An 18760-nucleotide genomic window follows, 5' to 3' on the forward strand; every position below is an offset into this window, starting at 1 on the left:
ATGCAGGAAATCAGTTCAGTGCCATCTCTAGCATCTGCAGTTGTAAGGTTGCTCTACCATTTCCCTCCCCTTGGTCCACCCCTGGGGAAGTCTGAGGTACTCTCTTTCATAGAATAGCCAGATGCTGGATTAGAAGCCATTTTACTCACAACTGAGTTGTTACAGTTAGATGGACTAGATGCAAGACTATGTATAATAGCGTAACTACCTGTTTCTGTTTCATTTCTGTGTTATGATAAAACACCCTGACCAAAAATCAACTTAAGGTAGAAGGACCTATTAGCTCTCAGTGCGAGGTTACATTTCATCATTGCATATCCAACACAGAAGAAGGACTTTGAGGTGGTTAATCACATTACACCACACTCAAGAGCAGAGAACAATATATTAATGCATGCATAATGGTGCTCAGTAGCTTTCTACTTCCCACTCAGTCCAGGGCCCAGGGCTCTCACACTCCCTTTCTACCTCAATTAGCACAATGAAGAGAATGTCTCACTGGTAGGCCCTCAGACAAACACGGTACAGACAATTCCTCACCAAGTGTCCCTTTCAGGAGATTCTACATTGTGTCAAGTGGACAATTAAGGCTAACTTTCACACTGCTCACTAAGGGAAATGGGCAGTAATGTTTTTTTATTTGTACTGTTTATTTGTTTGTTTGTTTTTATCTGACTTGTTTGAGGTGCATGTTTTGTCTACATACTGTATGTGCAAAGTGCCTTTGGAGGCTTAAAGATAGCATCAGATATCTTCCCTCCTGCAACTGAAGTGACAGGAGGTTTTGATCTGTCATATTTATACTGGGAATTGAACTGGTGTCCTCTGGAAATGTATCCGGTGCTCTTAACTGCTGAACCATCTTTCTAGCCCTTCAAAAATGTCATCAGTGTGTTCCTTGGTTTAGCAGGAGGTGGGGGGCACGGGCCTTCATGGAGCCTGTGGAGACTTGGTTTTTGTTTTTATTTGTTTGTTTGGTTGGTTGGTTGGGTTTTTGTTTGTTTGTTTTTTGTTTGACAGCTCTGTCTTTCCTCTTGCCTATTTATCTCACATCTATCCATGAACCCTCTCTTATTTTCTACTATTTCCAACCTCATCATTTTAACACTAATATTCATAACTGATAACACTATGTTACCTTTTTCTTTTTCATGTTATAGTTAATAATACTTCTTTTTCAGTTTTTCATTTCTAAACTAAAATGTTACTGAATTTTTTTCAACCACTACACTTTTTACTGAATTTATTTATTTCCCCCTAAGCTTTTTGTTTATGTGTTTAGGCTTCCATGTCAAGCATGAAAAACAGCTGATTTTATTTCAACCCTCCTGATAGTGACATTTTTCATTTATTTCTCTTGTCTAAATGCTTTGTCTGAGACCTATACTACTTTGCCAAGTGGAGATTATAAGAGTGAGTACCGTTGTCTGTTCTCGAAGTGAGGGAATAAACATACCTTCTCTGTTGAATATGATGCTAAGTCATACCAAGGTATATTCTTCCTGCACATAACTTATTGACTAATTTATCATGAAAATACTGAAATTCATCAAAAGTTCTTTCAGCATCTATTGATAATATTATCTTCTGCTTTTTGTTCTTCATTTTGTTAATATGCCTCACAGTATTTAAAATTTTTAAAACTGGGTGATATTTGTATTAAAGAGATATATACTATGTTCGTGTTCATGACTTTTTGACATGCTAATTTGCTGATGCTGAGATGATAATATACCTTAGGTGTGCATATACTAAGTCCTTTGCCAGTTGTGTGAAAAGGTGTAATTCTTTTGGAGTTCTTGACCTTCTATTGTGTCAAGTGCTGAGTCCCCAGAGATAGCCCAGCATTGTTGATGGCCCCAATATAATTGAGTTATCAGACTCCTTTCCATGCTCTGCAGTAAATGTCATTTTCCTTATAACTGTCTTTGGAGTCATGGACAGTTGTGTCATTGGTGAGTTCCTGTCTGTGCAGACTAGCTGTCAGATAATAGCCCAGAGTAGCTGGAGCTGCATTATAGGAAGATTTCATGAACCACAGTGGGATTCTGTCTAGCAGGTCATAGACTGAGTATGTCTTCTGGGTTCCTGGGAGTACAGTAATGCTTCCAAGCTGCAACTGTGAGGGGCTGAGCTGAGATTAGCCTCTTATCTCCTCTCTGTCACTGTCGTCACTGTCACTGAGGATAGGTAACTCATAAAGGAAAGAGGGTGTGTTTTGATTTTTTTTCTCCCTTGTGGTTCTGGTTACTGGGGTGGTGTTACCAATTGTTTGTCTTCTACCCTGAGCCACATGCCATACCTGTTGCCTGTTGGTGTATAGAAATGACTAGCCTTATGGTGACAGCACAAGTAAGAGGGCAAGACAAGAACACTACATTCACATTGTTATAACTTGTTCTCAAGGAAATGTATCTAGTTTCGTGGTAATTGCAATGATTCCATCATCAAAATAAAGCTCCACGACACAATTGCCTTCCCAAAATTCTCTGTTTGAACATTTTATACTGGCGGCCCTGTCCTAACACAAGCCATAGCACACACTTATTCAAATCAGCAAGGTCATTGAAACTCGGGGTTAGCTTTCTGGTTTTTTGCCTTCCAAGTGCCAGGATTACCAGCCTATGCACAGTGCTTAGCCAGTTAAATATCTTTTGTGGGACTCAGGTCATCAAGCCTGCTCTGGGGATGCACGTGGACAAGTCTGACAAGTGGTCCCTTTGGGTGTAAGAGTGATGTGAACCAGAAGCTGAAATCTCAGTGCAGGCAGCTTTGGCAACAGTTCCTAACAGAATTGTAGTGGGGCTTTTAGGGGGATGAAGTCATTTCTGATGCTGGAACAAAGACGACATTTAACCAAACTGCCACCTGAATGTGTCTTCACTTTCAAAGGACCTGTGTGTGAAATCAAGTTTTATAGGAATGTTGTGAAGTCCCATCCGAATCTCAAATCCCCCACAAATGTCCCTTTTCCTGAGGATGAATGGGAAAAACTATCATTTTTGTCAAGGGATATGAGTCGGGGACCACCTTTAAACACCCCCACAATCTGTTCCCATCTCCAAGGTAAGCATTTTAAATTCAGCCTACCTCCCTACATAGTTTGACTTGGATTTTGTTATTTAAAGCAAGACATTTCTATTAAAATATAAACAGCTATGATAAAAGAAGAAGATGAATGAACAAATAATGGTTACTTAAAATTTCTGGTAAATTGACACAGCTTAAAAATTATTAATGCTTTATCTATTCAGTCTATATTTGTTTTTGTCAAAAGAATCCCAGAAATAATTATTTTTAAATATGAAATAAAATATAGCAATGCTGGGGATATATCTCAGAGGTTAAGAGCACTGGATGCTCCTCCAAAGGATCCAGGTTCAGTTCCCAGCGCTCACACGACAGTATACAATCTTCTGTACCTGCAGTCCTTTTTGTGGCCTCCAAGGACACTAGGCATGCACATGCTAACCCAGACATACATGAAAAAAATCAACTATACACATAAAATTAAATTATGAACTGTAATATCTCAAACACAAACACATGACTTTGAGAAGATGGGTGTGTGACTGTGGTTTTTTTTTTTTTGGCCAGCCATAAGAAACTGAAAATAGCATCACTGCTCTGAAAAATCAGTAACAGGTAGTGTTGTATATTTATGTATTGGTAACACTTCAATGAATTTATATTTTTTCCATCATGATATAATTAAGATTTGAGATATAATATATCTCAACACACACACACATATATAACACATATATATACAAATTGTGTTATAATGTTGCATAGTATTGAATATATTGTATGCTATAATATTATATATTTATAGTGTTTGCTGTAATGCTGTAATGTAATGTATGTATGTGTGTGTGTTATAATGTTGCATACACTTGGCATGAGCAGCCTTAGGCTGAAGCTCTAGTAAAATTAGGAAAGAGGGGGGAGAGAGAAATAGGGAATAAGGAAAGGAAGGAAAAAGAAACAGTGTTTTTGTGTAAAATCAAGGCTTAAAAATCTGTTCTCCGCTGACAGGATAATGTTTATGACTACTATAGAAGACAATTAACTCCACGCATGGCCAGTCTCCCTGTGCTGACGGCTTTATCTTACACATACAAAACAGTGATAGGGAAACAGTTGGAAAAGACCACATTGCACAGCACACTGAGAGACCACTTTGTCCCTTCCACGGGAGCCCAAAGTATTCTATACTGTGAAGGTGTGATGAGAAAAACTGATTTCAAAATCAGGCACGTATGAGAATTTCCTGTTGAACCTTCAGTGACGCATTAGTGAGAAATCTCCTTTTCCACTTCTGACTCAGTCTGAGCATCATGGGGCAGCCGCCAATGTGAACAGTCACTGCTGTCCTAGATCTTTGCACTGACTCTCCCTTTTGGTTCTCGGCTCCCACAGGCCTCCTGTGAGCACCACACCTCACTGCAGGAGGCCTGGCTTTCTGGCAATAGAGGGAGCTTGTCCAGTTGGTGAGGAGACTTTGCAAATACTACATTGGAGCAACTGAGGCTCAGTTCAGATGCACACATCTCAAAGTTCACATGTAAGTTTTAAAGCCAGAATTAATTCTAGGTCTCACTGATTCCAGGGCTAATTGATTGAATTATCCAATTATGTTGAGTTATTACAATTGTATTTGATGTAACCTAAATGACACTGACTTTGATAGCCTTAGACTCTTTAGGGGAAGATTGAACCAAAAGCATTCTACTATGAACCTTTCTTTCATGTTATGGTTTCACATGTTAGTTAATTATTTCTTTAAATAAAATGTGTATTAAAAATAATTTTGAAGTACTTCCAATATCATCTTATGCAATATTTTTGACATAACATTTTCTAGAATTTGCAATATGTTTACATTTTTAGTGACTCTCTGAACTCCTCAGTTATTCCAAATAAAACAAATTTAATAACATGCAAATCATTTAAATAGATATATTAGCTATTAAAAGTAATATGCAAGTCTTATATGCATATATGTGTGTCCGCCTTCCTACCCATGTAGAGTACTAAGGTCTTACTCGTTATTGGATTTCAGAGTATTATAAAGTTCGTCAGATTGTTGTGTGTGCATGCACACATAAATATGTAACAACAATAATTAAAGAGGAGGTCATGAATTCGAGAGAGAGTGGAGGCCACGAGACAGGTTGGAAGGGAAGAGAGAGGCATGGAAATAATGTAAAATCCTCTAAACAATAAAAATTTAAACTAAAGAAATTAATTCAACGCTCTTTTTCCTTACACTGTTAGCATCATTTTTGTAAGCGTTAAACATTTCACGGTGCTAGTACTATAAAAACTAAATGTAATTTGTAAAACATTTTTTTCTTTATAAGCATTTTTATTTCTCACTAAATTATTGTCCTGTAAAAAGAGGGTTACCTTTTAAAACATTATTATTATTATTATTATTATTATTATTATTATTATTATTATTATTATTATTATTTATTATCATTATTACTGTTGTTGTTCTTGTTATTGTTTTATCATAGAATATATACTCCGTATCCAAGAGAAAAAAGTAACTTAGATTAAAAGTTCCAACTGCAAAATGAGCTTTGATGTTCCAAACTCCACCCATTTTGGCTTCATCAGAATGTGTGTTACCTTTCTGTGAAACACTGTGGTAGCACAGACCTTGGCATCACTCTACTGCAGAGATGATTAATGAAGGAGTCACCTACGCAGAACTGAATGTGGCAAAGAACCCCAGGGACCACCAACGGAAACCAAGGGGCACTCCCAGTTCCATTTCAGTAGTGGAGCAGGAAATCACTTATGCAGAATTCAGCTTTCAAAAAGCTTCTCCAGAGCATCCCGCCATCTGCAGGGACTGCTGCTGCAAAGGTGAGATGCTGAATTGGCCCTCAAGCTAAGGACACCAGGATTCCAAGGGCATGAAGGGGTGTGGGCAGCGGTGGAAATGGCCTCCTTGTGAGGATCAGAGCTCTAACTTGACCCATGTTTTTATAATTTATGAGCATGGATGTCTTTCTGTGGCAAAAAAAATTTGTGGATCATTCTGTCCACGAAAAGTGAAATGATACTGCATACAGTGTCTGCATGGAGGAGCGCTGGAGCTGGAGTTTGTCTGTTTGACTCAGTGTGTATGTGAGGTTTGTGTATATAAACCGTGTGTACAGCCACCCTTACCTTGCATTTCTCTCTGCAGGCTTTCCATGTCCTCCAGAAAAACTCATCGCTGGGACCCTGGGCATCATCGGCTTTGCCTTAATGGTTGCTGTGGTTGTAGTTAGTACAGTTATCACACCATGTACGCATGTTTTAAAAAAGATTATAAAGGAACTTTCCACTTTAATGACTGGAAATGCCTTTCAAGACCTCACACCAAGAACAGTAGCTTTTAGTTTAAAGTATTTATTTGAATTAAATGTAGGATGCTTATTGTGACTTTGTTTATATTATGACTACCAGAAGAACTGAACAAAAATTTACTTTTGATTTTATCAATGATTTTATAACTCAAACACATAGTTTAAGACCTTGGAGACTCTTTACTGAGATGTGAAAAATGTTCTAAAAGTGATTTTGTCAGAGGTTACACTGTAAAAATGATGAAATTTGGGCTTTCATTGAAGTACTTGCCAAAGTTTTTCCTGCGTTATTTATATTTTGGTGACTTAAATTATATTCCACAGAAACCTAATTAAAAATTGTACATCAATTTCAGACTAAGACTCCAAAATTGTTACAAGTATTTTTGATGTTAATTTTCATAAGAATTATTTTAACTCTTCAGATACTGAAGCAAAGGAGCAGATCAACACATCCTTGACTACAACCCACAGAGGCAAGTCCTTCTTCTCATAGTTTCGATGTTTCTACTCATTATGTTTTATGTCTGACCATGCAAAGATGACCACAGGTTTCTATGTAGAAAATAATCTAGAAATTAGAGTGATATGTGCTCTAAACAGACATTAAGAATGATAACCTTTTTTGTCCCACAATAAGAAATATTCAAATAAAATCATACAAAATTTAAATAATTGGCTTAATTTTCCTACTGATGAACTCTAATAAAATTGAAATGAATTCACTCTTTTAGAATAGACCTTAAGCTCTGTGACTTTGAAAAAAAATTTGTTTATTTGCTTTGGATAGACACATAAACAGAGGGCCAAATGGTGACTCTTTTCTTTGTGTGTTTGAGTATACATTTGATCCATGTTTATTAGCCTCTAGGCTGTGTAGATATATATTTTATGTGAATTTTCAAAGCTATGAATACATATTAATTTTCACTATTAAGTTCGTGTTGCTTCTAGATAATAAAGCACAATCTCTCTTCAGCACACCCTTGCGGCTGTTGTCCGAAGGAGTCGATATCATATTCCCACAACTGTTATTACACTGGTGTAGAGAAAAAATCTTGGAATGACAGTTTGGTGTCCTGCATATCCAAAAACTGTAATCTGCTTTACATAGATAGTGAAGAGGAGCAGGTAAGAGCTGCAGCATGTCAATCATTTCTTGACCTTTCTCCCTGTCAAGGTGACATTTGTAGAGCCTACTTATATCCTTTACATGTTTTACTTACTTTACAAAGCTGTGTTTGTATTTATGTACTGGCAGTGAATATTTATTTCCAGTTGTTTTTTTTTTTTTGTCGTGAAAGCCATTCTTGTACAAGTGCATTTAGTCTGAAATTAAATTTGCCATTTAATTGTACCATATAAATAATCTATGCATGTACAGTAGTTAATACTGATCAGAGAGTGACCGACTAGAGGTGATTGTAGTCGGGTCACTAGGCAGACATTTCTCTTTCCTCCATGTCTTTCCCCTGTGCTCTCATCAGGTTTCGCTTTTGTAGTAATTACCTACACATTCCTCTGAGTTTCATAAGACAGGCTCAGACATACGTATGCACCACTACGTAGATATCCTGTAACTCAGCAGCTGTCAACCTGTAGTTGACAGCCTGGAGGCTAACATGACCCTTTCACAGGAGTCAACTCAAAGCATGGGAAACATCAGATATTTACATTGTGTCTATAACAGTAGCAAAACTCCAGTTATGAGGTAGAAAGTTACGGTTTGGGATCCCCTCAGCATGAGGGACTGTATTAAAGGGTCAATGCATTAGGAAGGTTGAGAAGCACTGCTATAATTCTTTCATGGTCTTATAGCAAATCGTTGGTCCTTTTACTGTAACCATCTGCAGTTTGCTAATTTTTCATTGCTGTGTAATGTAAGCTGGTGCCTCTGGATGGGAGCCATGAGTGATACACTCTCAAGGACAGAGGCATTTTACATGACCTCTGTACTCACGGGGTGCCCTACTCTAACTTCCACCCCAGTGTCCTTCAGCAGGTAGGAGAAGCCCTTTGTATGGTCAGTCACTCATTAGGTGCTTTCAGCATTGCCCAATACTCTTACCTAAACTCTTTTACACACAAAGAAAGAGAGATGTCACAGCATCCACCTATTGTTGCTTGGGTCCTAGGTGAGAGGTGTAAGGTCATTCCCTTCCCTTGGACAAGGGAGACAGGATGCTTGCCATTCTAATGTCCCTCACCTAAAGGTGTCAAGCCCTCTCAGCTTCTTGTTCCAGGCCGTTTCTTGCTTTTGCCTTTTATTATTACTTTATAAGTTTCCCATTATTTATCACAGTAGCCGAGAGAAACATTAACGCTACCTTATCAGTAATCCAACCCTACAGTGGTAGATGGCATAGGGGCTCAGCTAGTTAAAGATAATGCAGTACACAGAAAAGAAAATCATTGATTACTGCCTCACTCAGTTCTTCCATAGCAATCCATGGACTTCCTCCTAAAACTGAACTTTGAGGACTAGTAGAAAAGTTGATTTGAGTACAGCATTCAGAAATTTGTATACAAATTTGTTTGAATCCTTGCTATATTTATATTGTTAGCATGAGTACCTATTAAGTTACATAAATTGATCACCAAAACCTTACTATTATAAAAATACAACTTCTAATTATAAACATTTAAAAGTTAATCCTAGATAAAAAATTACACACGTATGTAACTGCTTGGCAATATATAAAGTTTTCTCAACATCAATAACTTGATTTGTATTGGACAATAACCACACTATGACAGAATATATTTTTAAAATAATAAAATACTTCATATTGATGAAAGTTCTCTGTTTCTATGGTAGGACTTTCTGCAATCCCTCTCACTGGTCTCATGGACTGGAGTCTTTCGGAAGAGGAGAGAACAACCCTGGGTTTGGAAAAGTGACTCAAATTTCAAACTGAAGTAAGTTTTCACGGATGATGTAATAGACAAGGGGAGGGGGGACAACAAACAACAAAAACCTCAGAATTGTGTCAATAAATGAAGCTGAGTTATAGACAGGCAGAATGATGCTGGCCTTCATGATCTGTTCATGGGAATCTGAAGAAATGGGCTACTTGGCTTTCATAGGAATCAGTTCTTACTACCCTATTAACGAAGACGCCATTGCCGACTTCCATGAGATCTTTCTTTTGCATTTCCATATAGGAGTCGCTCATTCAATTAGCCTGCAGTATATACAATTTGTGTTTCCACCATTGCAGGATACCAGAGGTTCCCTATGATGAGTATAACTGTGCCATGCTGTCAACATCTGGTCTCACAGCAGACAACTGTACAGCTTTACACACATATCTCTGTGAGTGTAAGCTCACAAACTGAAACCCCTGCACCTGGAGTCGGCCAGGTAAGGTTGCAGCTCATAACCTGAAAATAGAATTGTGATTGTGTACATTTTGTAGGGAATTATATCATTTGATCTAATGACAGTTTTTTTTTCAAAAGCAATCATTGAAGTATAGTAAGCACACACAAAGTACAAAGATTACTTTTGTATCTGAATCTTTTCCTCAAGATATTCTTTACAATATTTATTTTTGACAGATTACGTATATCCCAGGAGGCTTTGTGAAGAAGCATTGTTACATTCTGAGCTTACTATTCAATGCACTGTAGTGGGATTTTGTAGAATTAGCAGTTATATATTACAAATTTAGCTTCTTTAGTATATTTAGGTTACTCACTTGTTAACTACATTTTCACACATACACACACACACATAAACACACACACACACACACATATATATATATGTGTGTGCAAATGTGTCCTAAGATATATTTGTTTCATAGATAAATAGAAATGTTTTTAGAAATGTTTTAAATAAAGGTTCTATATCTGAGGTCTGGAAAACTTATAAAGAAAAGTTTTTTAAAATACAGAAACAAAATATTTACACCTTCTTCATGGTTTTTCAAGGCCCTTTAATAAATTTCATGTGTCTTTTGTTTCTTTTTGTTTTTTAAACTCTTTCACATGTCATTTATTTATGTCCTTTTGTTTTAGTGTGTGTGAGTGTGTGTGTGCGTGTGTGCACATGTGTGTGCACAGAGCATGTACAGAGGTCAGAGGACACTCTACAGAAGTGGATTCTCTCCTTCTACAGTGTAGGATTCAGGTTTCAAACTCAGGTTGGCATGTTTGATGGCAAACACCTTTACATGAGAACCACCTCACTGCCCTTTGTTTGTTTGTTTGTTTTCTTTTGGTTTGTTTTCCTTTTTTTTTTTTTTTTTTTTTTTTTTTTTTTTTTTTTTTTGAGAAGATATCTCCCTTCGTAGCATAGACTGATACCAAATGGTCAGCAGCCATTCTGGTTCTTGAGAGCAGAGGTTTACAGGCATTTTTTTTTTGTCAAAGTTATTTTTCTTTCTTTTTTTTTTTAATGTAAGTGATTAGGTCTTTACTGACCTTTTCTGTTGAAATATTGTTTTTGATCATAATTTTATATAGTTTATTGTTTTCTACATTTTGCTTTACTCACTGCAAATTTCAACTTGTTTGGCTTTTTTGATATTAACTTCCTATGATACATGTTTGTACTAAAATATCTCTTTTTCTGTAATATTGCCTTTGAAGAGATCAGTTATTCATGAAGTAAAATTTGTTATATTTTCCTTATAATTCTTTTTGATGCATTATAATCTATTCATATTACATCCCGATTGTTATCCCTTTGTTTGTATCTTCATTTTTTCACCCTCCCTCCCTCTTCTGCCCTATTCCCCTCCCCTAGACCTCTGGCAAGCTGTAAGCACAGCTGCCTTACTTATAATTCTTAATTGTGAACAGCCTTAGTGATAACCTATTTGTCCAATCATTGTTAATAAATATGCTTCAGGATCAGAATTTTTTGATTAAACTGAAAGGAATTTTCAGTCATATTCGCATGTGACTGTGGATATGGTTAGTAAAACCAAAGAATTTATTTTACAATGTGTCTTACATTTTATTTACTTTCCAATCAAGTTTAAGCTTGATAGCTACAGCCTGGATGTCTTATGCTAGTGTGACTTGTGGCTACAGTGGCCACCGTGTGGACAGTTCGGCTTTAAATACTTTTTAATAATGTGCTTAGAAATACTAGTATATTTCTGGGGAAATTTCCCAATTGTACCTCAGAGCCTGAGCCTTCTGTGCACACAGAGGTAAGTATGTGAGTGACAGCCTGTGTTGACCCTCCAGCTTGTCTCCCTAACCTCACTGACCCATCTGCTGTGCGGGTGTGGTTGACCCTCCAGCTTTTCTCCCTAACCTCACTGACCCATCTGCTGTGCGGGTGTGGTTGACCCTCTAGCTTGCCTCCCTAACCTCACTGACCCATCTGCTGTGCGGGTGTGGTTGACCCTCTAGCTTGTCTCCCTAACCTCACTGACCCATCCGCTGTGCGGGTGTGGTTGACCCTCCAGCTTGCCTCCCTAACCTCACTGACCCATCTGCTGTGCGGGTGTGGTTCACCCTCCAACTTGTCTCCCTAACCTCACTGATTCATCCGCTGTGTGGGTGTAGTGCTCATGTATCTAGGTCCATTTGATATTAAACCTCTGATTTCCAGTTCTATGTTTTATTGTTTATTTCTTTACCTTTAGGTACACAAAAACTAGTGAAATATTATTAGTGGTTTTAATGAAAAAGTTGTCATTATTAAACTTTTTTTTTCATCTCCAGTTTTTGTCAATTTTTTATGATAGCACACAATTGGCTTAATTTTTATTTTGTTACTTTCATCTTTCTTTCTGTTTCTTCTTTCTTTATGTCTTCATCTTTCTTTATGTTCTGAGTTTTGTATTGATACAAGAAAGTTGAAACAGAAGCCTGTGTTACATAAGTTAAATATTATTTAGCTTATATTTCAGGTATTATTAGATTACTATGATATATTATTTATTAAGTTGCTTGCATGTATAACTTATTCTAATTTTCATTTAATTTTGAACACTTCTATCCCATAAACTATTTTTTCTGATCCCTTGTCTTTTCACAATATTTCCATTGATCACATCCCATTACATGAATTTGTTAATTTAACTTCAACACTAAATCTTCTTTATGTCTCACATTTTACAGTATAATTATTTACTCACTAAAATCCAATAAATCAAACAAACAAAAACTTCCAACAACCTTCAATTTTTATTCACTTTTTATTCCATTATTTTCTTTCTGTAATTTTGTGATATACTTCCTGATAATAATAAACTTTTAAATTTGATACTTTGTCACCAATATTTCACCATTTACTTAAGAAATATCCAGTAATTACTTCTACTCTTCATTTTGCATGTCCAAGGCTCTCACCTACAGGAAGTGTTTATCGTTAGGAGAACTTCAAATGTTTACTTTAGTCTTGGTCAACTGGTGACTGCCTATTTTTGCTGATTCCTGAAAAATGAATTAATTTGCTGCAGAAAAATATCATTTACTTCTTTTTAACTTCTAAATTACTTATCGGTGTCAGCATTGCTTCACTAATAACCAAAGGAAAGTTATTTTCACATACTGTTCTTAGATATGGGTAACTTGGAAAAAAGCAACTCTCTTTTTCAAAAATAATTTTCCATATACTTAAAGGGATAAATTCTAGCTATTTTTGTTATAAAAATCACTTTGCTTTAAACTTTTTGTTATATTATTTTGTGAACATAGATTTTATAGGATTACATGCCAAAAGAGTGAAAACCCATATCATTGTATATAATAAAATGTGTTCTAGGTAAGATGTGTAGTATCATATAATTTATAATTAATGTTTCTATCAGTAATAAATATAACTACATAAAATAAGAAAAAAAGGAATGTTAATGAATAGAGCATGGTTTACATTATTTGAGAGCTTTAAATCTTAAGTGTATTAATACATAAACAAAATAAATTTAGTTTTGGTAAACTGAACATGAATAGAATATATAAATATATGGAATATTTAGTTTATAAAAATAAAATATAATTAATAGAAATATAAGTAGACTCATTTTTGTAAGTCATGTAGGTGTGTGTGTCCACAGATAAGAAGTGAGAATATCAGGAATGTTAAAAACACAATGTTGTCTCCTCAAAGAGAAAGATGTATAATGTGTTTTCCACCCAGACAGCAGAGAGTGGATGCAGTTAACAGCTTGATGTCTTTTGCACAGTATGTGTGCCTAAAGCCAGACCATAGCCTCTTCCAGACCCTCGTCTTGAGCCTATTTTCTGATTTAATCTATTAGAATCTGTTTCTATTGGAAGATGCCACTTGCACTATACAAAGACTTTCCATATAGTCAAGTCTTAAACTCTGTTGTGTCCATGGGGTATATGGCATGTACATGTTGTGTACATGTGCTGTGCATAAACATGCCTAAAATAAACGACTTAAGGTCAGACTGTTGATGTTTGAATCAACACCAGCTTGAGTCATCTTGAGCCAAATTTCTATTGTTTCCCTCTGGTCATTACCCTGCTGGCTGTTGGGTTTGCAGAGAACTCTGTAATTCCCAACTCAACTAATGACAGTGACGTTCTTAGATTGCACTGTTACACAGTCTCATGTAATGAGGCAAAGTGTAATAGGCCAACTGGAGCCACTGTAGTGTCTTCAGCTACATAATATTGTGGGAGCACAGTTACATTATTCACTGTATTTTCATTGCTCTTGGTTTGTTTTGTCTGTTCCCACATGCTGGGCAAGCTCTTTGTGCCACTGAGCCACATCTTTAGCCACAGAATGTCTTTATATAGTCTATGGCTGCACAGGTCATACTGACAGCTTTATGGGTCTAAATTCTATTTCTGTAGATTTTAGGAAATAAAAACTTAGATTTGTTTGACCTCAGTCATCCACAGGTTTCATGGCCATGAACATCCCTTAAGTGACAGGTAACAGGCTTCCCTTTGCTTGATATTAATATTGTCTACTTTATGGGTGAGCCTAATGTCATGTAACAGTTTCAAACACAAAACACTTGTTTTTTTTTTAAATAAATACTTCTCAAAACTATTTGAAATAAAGGATAAAATCTCATTTTAATGACTAATGATAATCACTAAATAAAAGCATTATAGTGAAATAATTGCTATACATGTGATAAAAAAATACTATCCTTCTACCTCATAGCATCCAGGCCTTGGCAATTATCACACATCAAAATAAAAACTTGAATCATTATTTATGGAATGAAAAATTAATACACCTATTTTAATCATTAGGCTCAATAATGTAAGATTTTAATTAAGACATTCATGTGAAGTGTTGCTTCATATTACTGATATTCTTATTTATGAGCATTTTTTATTACTGAAAGTTGCATACCAGACAAAGGCTCTACCCTAGACCACTCCTTTACATATTTGTTGTAGGGACAGAACTTATCATAATTTTATTCCTGGAACCAGCATGGATTTCCATAGAGCAGGCTGTCACTCGGTTTGAGACACTTCTGCCTCAGCTTCCCAAGTAACTTGGAGTAAAGCCCTAAGCCAGTAGGCAAGGTGTCCTGGTTACTTCTTCACTGTAAACTTGGGAAAGGGGCGTATCAGTTGGAGAATTGCCTCAATTAGCTTTGTAGTAACTACTGTGCGAGGCTGTCCTGAGTGATGTCTGATGTGGGATGGCCCACCCCTTTGTCTGTGGCACTGTTGCTAGCCACATAGTCCTGAGCTATATGAGAAGGCTTGAAATGGAATCAGCAAGCAGTATCCTGTCTGCTTTCTGCTTCAGTTCTTGCCCTGGCTTCCCTCAGCCACGGATGTGACCTGGAAGTATATGTTGAAATAAATCCTTTCCTTCCTAGGCTGCTTTTGTCCAAAATGTCCCATCACAGCAGCAGCAACAACAAAATCCAACTAGAATGCGTTCCTTTAGTTTTTGCCAATCTATTGTGTTTCGTGGTCCCCAGACATGTGTTGAAACATTCTTATTTTTACAGTGAGGTGCAATCCAAAGGTCTGTGGATATTTGAACTAAATTTTTCGATCCAGCTGCAACATAAGGGTGCAGTTGGATGACCCTAGGCTTCCCATACTATATTGGTTTATGGAAAACGTGCTGCATTCATCTCTTAAGCACATTTACCTAAAGCATAATTCCTGGCATCTGCTGCCACACTCCAGTCCAGTGACTACACAAGCAGTAGTCTGTCTGGAATTACTCCTTCATAGTGCTCCCAGCACCTTGAAGGAAGTGGAAAAAATTGCCATGACTCAGAGCAACTGTGTATTCATTTTTCTCTGTAACTGTCAGAGGTGAGCTGAAGTTGGAAACAGGATCATTATAGTTCGTTTCACATGAACTATAAGCCTGACCTCCAAGTTGGGTACGGTAAATGTATTGCTAAAATCTCCAGCATTTTACAAAGCCCATATTTACCGAAAATGCAAAGGTCCATACCAAAAAGCAAATTAGATTTGTGGGTGTGGCATTTGGGTACCAGTTTGTCTTCCTTTTCTGAGTGCATGTCACCCCCTGAGCAGCTGTTTCTCTCTGTCTTTCTCACTGCTTCCATTTCTCCCGACAGATTTCTTGCTTGCTTCAGATGGACTTGTGGCTGGGATCCAAAGGACCATCTGCCTTCTCTAAATTCCCCATTTGTGGTAGCAAACACAGCTGTTGTTACCTGTAAGGACAGCTTATGGATGAGTATAAGGGAATTTTTCACTCTGCTAGCTGGAAGTCTCTGTATATATTCCTCTGTATATAATCATGAAAACCCATTTAATATATATTTTCATTTAGTATATTTTTATTTATGTAATGTTGTAAAAAAAAAACCTGCCAAATGCTTATTCTGAATTTGTCAAAAGTTCAATAACAGAACTACTGCAGAGTGTTTTTATGTCAATGTGTTGTGATTTTGTAACTCAATGATATGTACCTGGAAACCTTTATTAAGATGTTAATTAAATTAATAATTATTTGTGGTTATATTAACAATTGCAAAGGTTGGTCAGTTTTAGTTGTAAGCCCAGCCTTTAACAGCCGAGACATCTCTCCCACCCAAAATTTGGTCAGCTTTGAACCCTTATGATTTTGTAAAATTTTCCTTCCAGAGGTTCATTTTTTATAACAAAATTTCCACATAAAATAATTATATTATATATTCTCATAGGAACTAATATTTCAAGATAAGAAATTAAAACTCATATTTGCAGAAATACTAATTATTTAAGAGCCCGTTACTTTTTTTTTCTAGCTATTGTAATTACGAAGCAGAACATTACTCCCAATAAACCCCAGCCAGCAAAGTACACAATAATTGTCAAAGTTCCAATATTTGCACATGTTTTGTTTTGTCTTGATCTCAGCCTATGCAAAACTGATCATGACTTTCAGGGGGGAAAATTAGTCAATGACTCTTCACAAATAAATATTTTAGGAAAACATTTGTTCTTGTACACTATTAAAAGGAAATGCTAAAAGATACGATGTCCTTTGGTATCAGTTGCCTCAAAGTTGCTATTGTTGTCACATGACAAGACTTAAATAATTGTTCTGTTTCAGAAGAGTGAATTTTGGAACACATATAGGGTGAATTTTTGCTTGTTTTCTGCATACGGAGCTAGATCCAGATAGATTTAGGAACGATTGCCTGACTTTTTCCATGCATGTTTGTATTAGTGTGTGTGCAGTTTTATTTGTAACAGGCTGCAAGAATACAAGTCTGTAAATTTGTAGGTGCCTGATTATAGACACACAAAGATGCATAGTCATTATTAAATATCAATGCTGTTACTGAGAGAAAATGTCTAATCTTTGTTATGTCATTGTCGTTGTTATACAAAGGAGTGGGTAACATCTTAGAATAGCTGTTCTCACATTTGTATAAAAAGAAAAACTTGATTTGAGAGTTTGGTTTCCTGTCCCAATAAGAACTCTGCTTTATAGGCTTAGCTTAATGGCTAACACAGGTGGAGGACAAGGCTGAGGACCAATGTTTGGATCTCTAGCAACCATATAAATGCTAGACAGGTGTGACCACAAGCAGGCAATCCCAGAGTGTAGGATGCTGAGACTGGGGATCACCAGAGTAAGCTGGGAAGCTAGAGCACTGAAGTCAGTGAGTTTGGGATCAGTCAGAGAACTTGCCTCGATATAGAATGTATAAAACAATCAATTTTCTCACCTTACCTGACACAAACAAGTTGTGGGTATAGGAAGTCTTTCATTCATGAACCAAAAATAGTAAAAAAAAAAAAAAGTCTCAGTAATATAAAAACATAAACACTATGAAGTAAAAAAGGAAATACATATTTGACATATTTGTAAATAAGTAAAGACAAACTTGCACAAGAATATGGAAGAGTTCTAGTGATGTAATATTGGCAGATAGGCAATATACATTCTTCCCAGGGACAGATAACATCTCCAAATAGGATCATAACAAAGGCCACAAAACAAACCTCAAAATGTTGAGATAATTCTGTGTTACAAAGGAGTGAATTTATTTTTTTTACTACATAGTTATATATGAATTTTTGTCATTTAAAACTAAATATTTCTATAAAAATATAGACAATTATAATTATGGATAAATAACTAAATAATATGAGTATTACTTAATATTACAATTTCTGTCATACTGACATAGTGTAACTTAAATAATATTCAATAATAGTTCACTCACCAAACATACATATTTTCATTAAAGGAATTTTAAACAAATATTTAACTTTGAAATGAAATAAAACATAAGCACTTCAAGAATTTTAACAAAAATATATATGAGTATTTTTGATAACAGTTTGTACTGGTTTGTGTGCCAGTCTTTAGAAGTTGAAAATCCATTGATTATAATAACCTCAGTTGAAAATGATACTATGAGTTTGATAACGTTCCCATAATTTTTCAATGGTGTGAATGATGCAAAGTTGACATGAGAAGAAAATGTTTGTAATATTGTTTGTACTTGATGTGGGCATCCTCCAGAAGAGAGAGACATTATGAAACAGAAAAAGACAGAGAGATGCAGAGACATTTTTTTTTAAAGTCTAAGAATTCTCCCATGAAAACAACCAACCAAACAAAGCCATTGCCAAGGCTGTTGCAGCTTTCTACACACCGAGGATAAGGTCTTATTGCTGGAGACAACATTTACACAATTGAGCGAACACAGGGAAGTTTATGTGGTGCCTAAGTACGGACTTCACCCCTACGGAGTAGTGTGCACTACACTAGAAAGTACTCTGCTTGCTACCAAAGGAGAAAGGTAGACACTGACTTGGCCGCAAGAGTGACTTGCTTGCAAGATAGGCTGGCACAGTAGTGACACAACGCTTGCGTAAGGAGCCAACCAACGTCTGGTTGGAATTAAGGTCCGCTCCATGAGATGGAACTCATAGCCAACGCTGCTTGGTGGCCAAGAACATGGCAATGGGTAGGTGAAGGAGCTAGGGGAAAG

The 18760-nt window shown here is 36.3% G+C and overlaps 1 protein-coding gene across 1 annotated transcript; it reads left to right on the forward strand.

Annotated features, from left to right (window-relative positions):
* The first annotated feature begins 4380 nt into the window (after nt 1-4380).
* On the forward strand, nt 4381-18050 carry LOC311588386 (NKG2-A/NKG2-B type II integral membrane protein-like). Its single transcript, XM_084765960.1, has 8 exons — nt 4381-4567; nt 5526-5880; nt 6206-6307; nt 6794-6844; nt 7348-7499; nt 9187-9287; nt 9590-9732; nt 15881-18050. The coding sequence occupies exons 2-7, from the start codon at nt 5694-5696 to the stop codon at nt 9705-9707; spliced, it is 711 nt and encodes a 236-aa protein (XP_084622086.1). The 5' UTR covers nt 4381-4567; nt 5526-5693; the 3' UTR covers nt 9708-9732; nt 15881-18050.
* The last annotated feature ends 710 nt before the right edge of the window (nt 18051-18760 follow it).

Source organism: Acomys minous (genome assembly GCF_964271855.1).
Source record: "Acomys minous genome assembly, chromosome: 17".
Lineage (NCBI taxonomy): Eukaryota > Metazoa > Chordata > Mammalia > Rodentia > Muridae > Acomys > Acomys minous.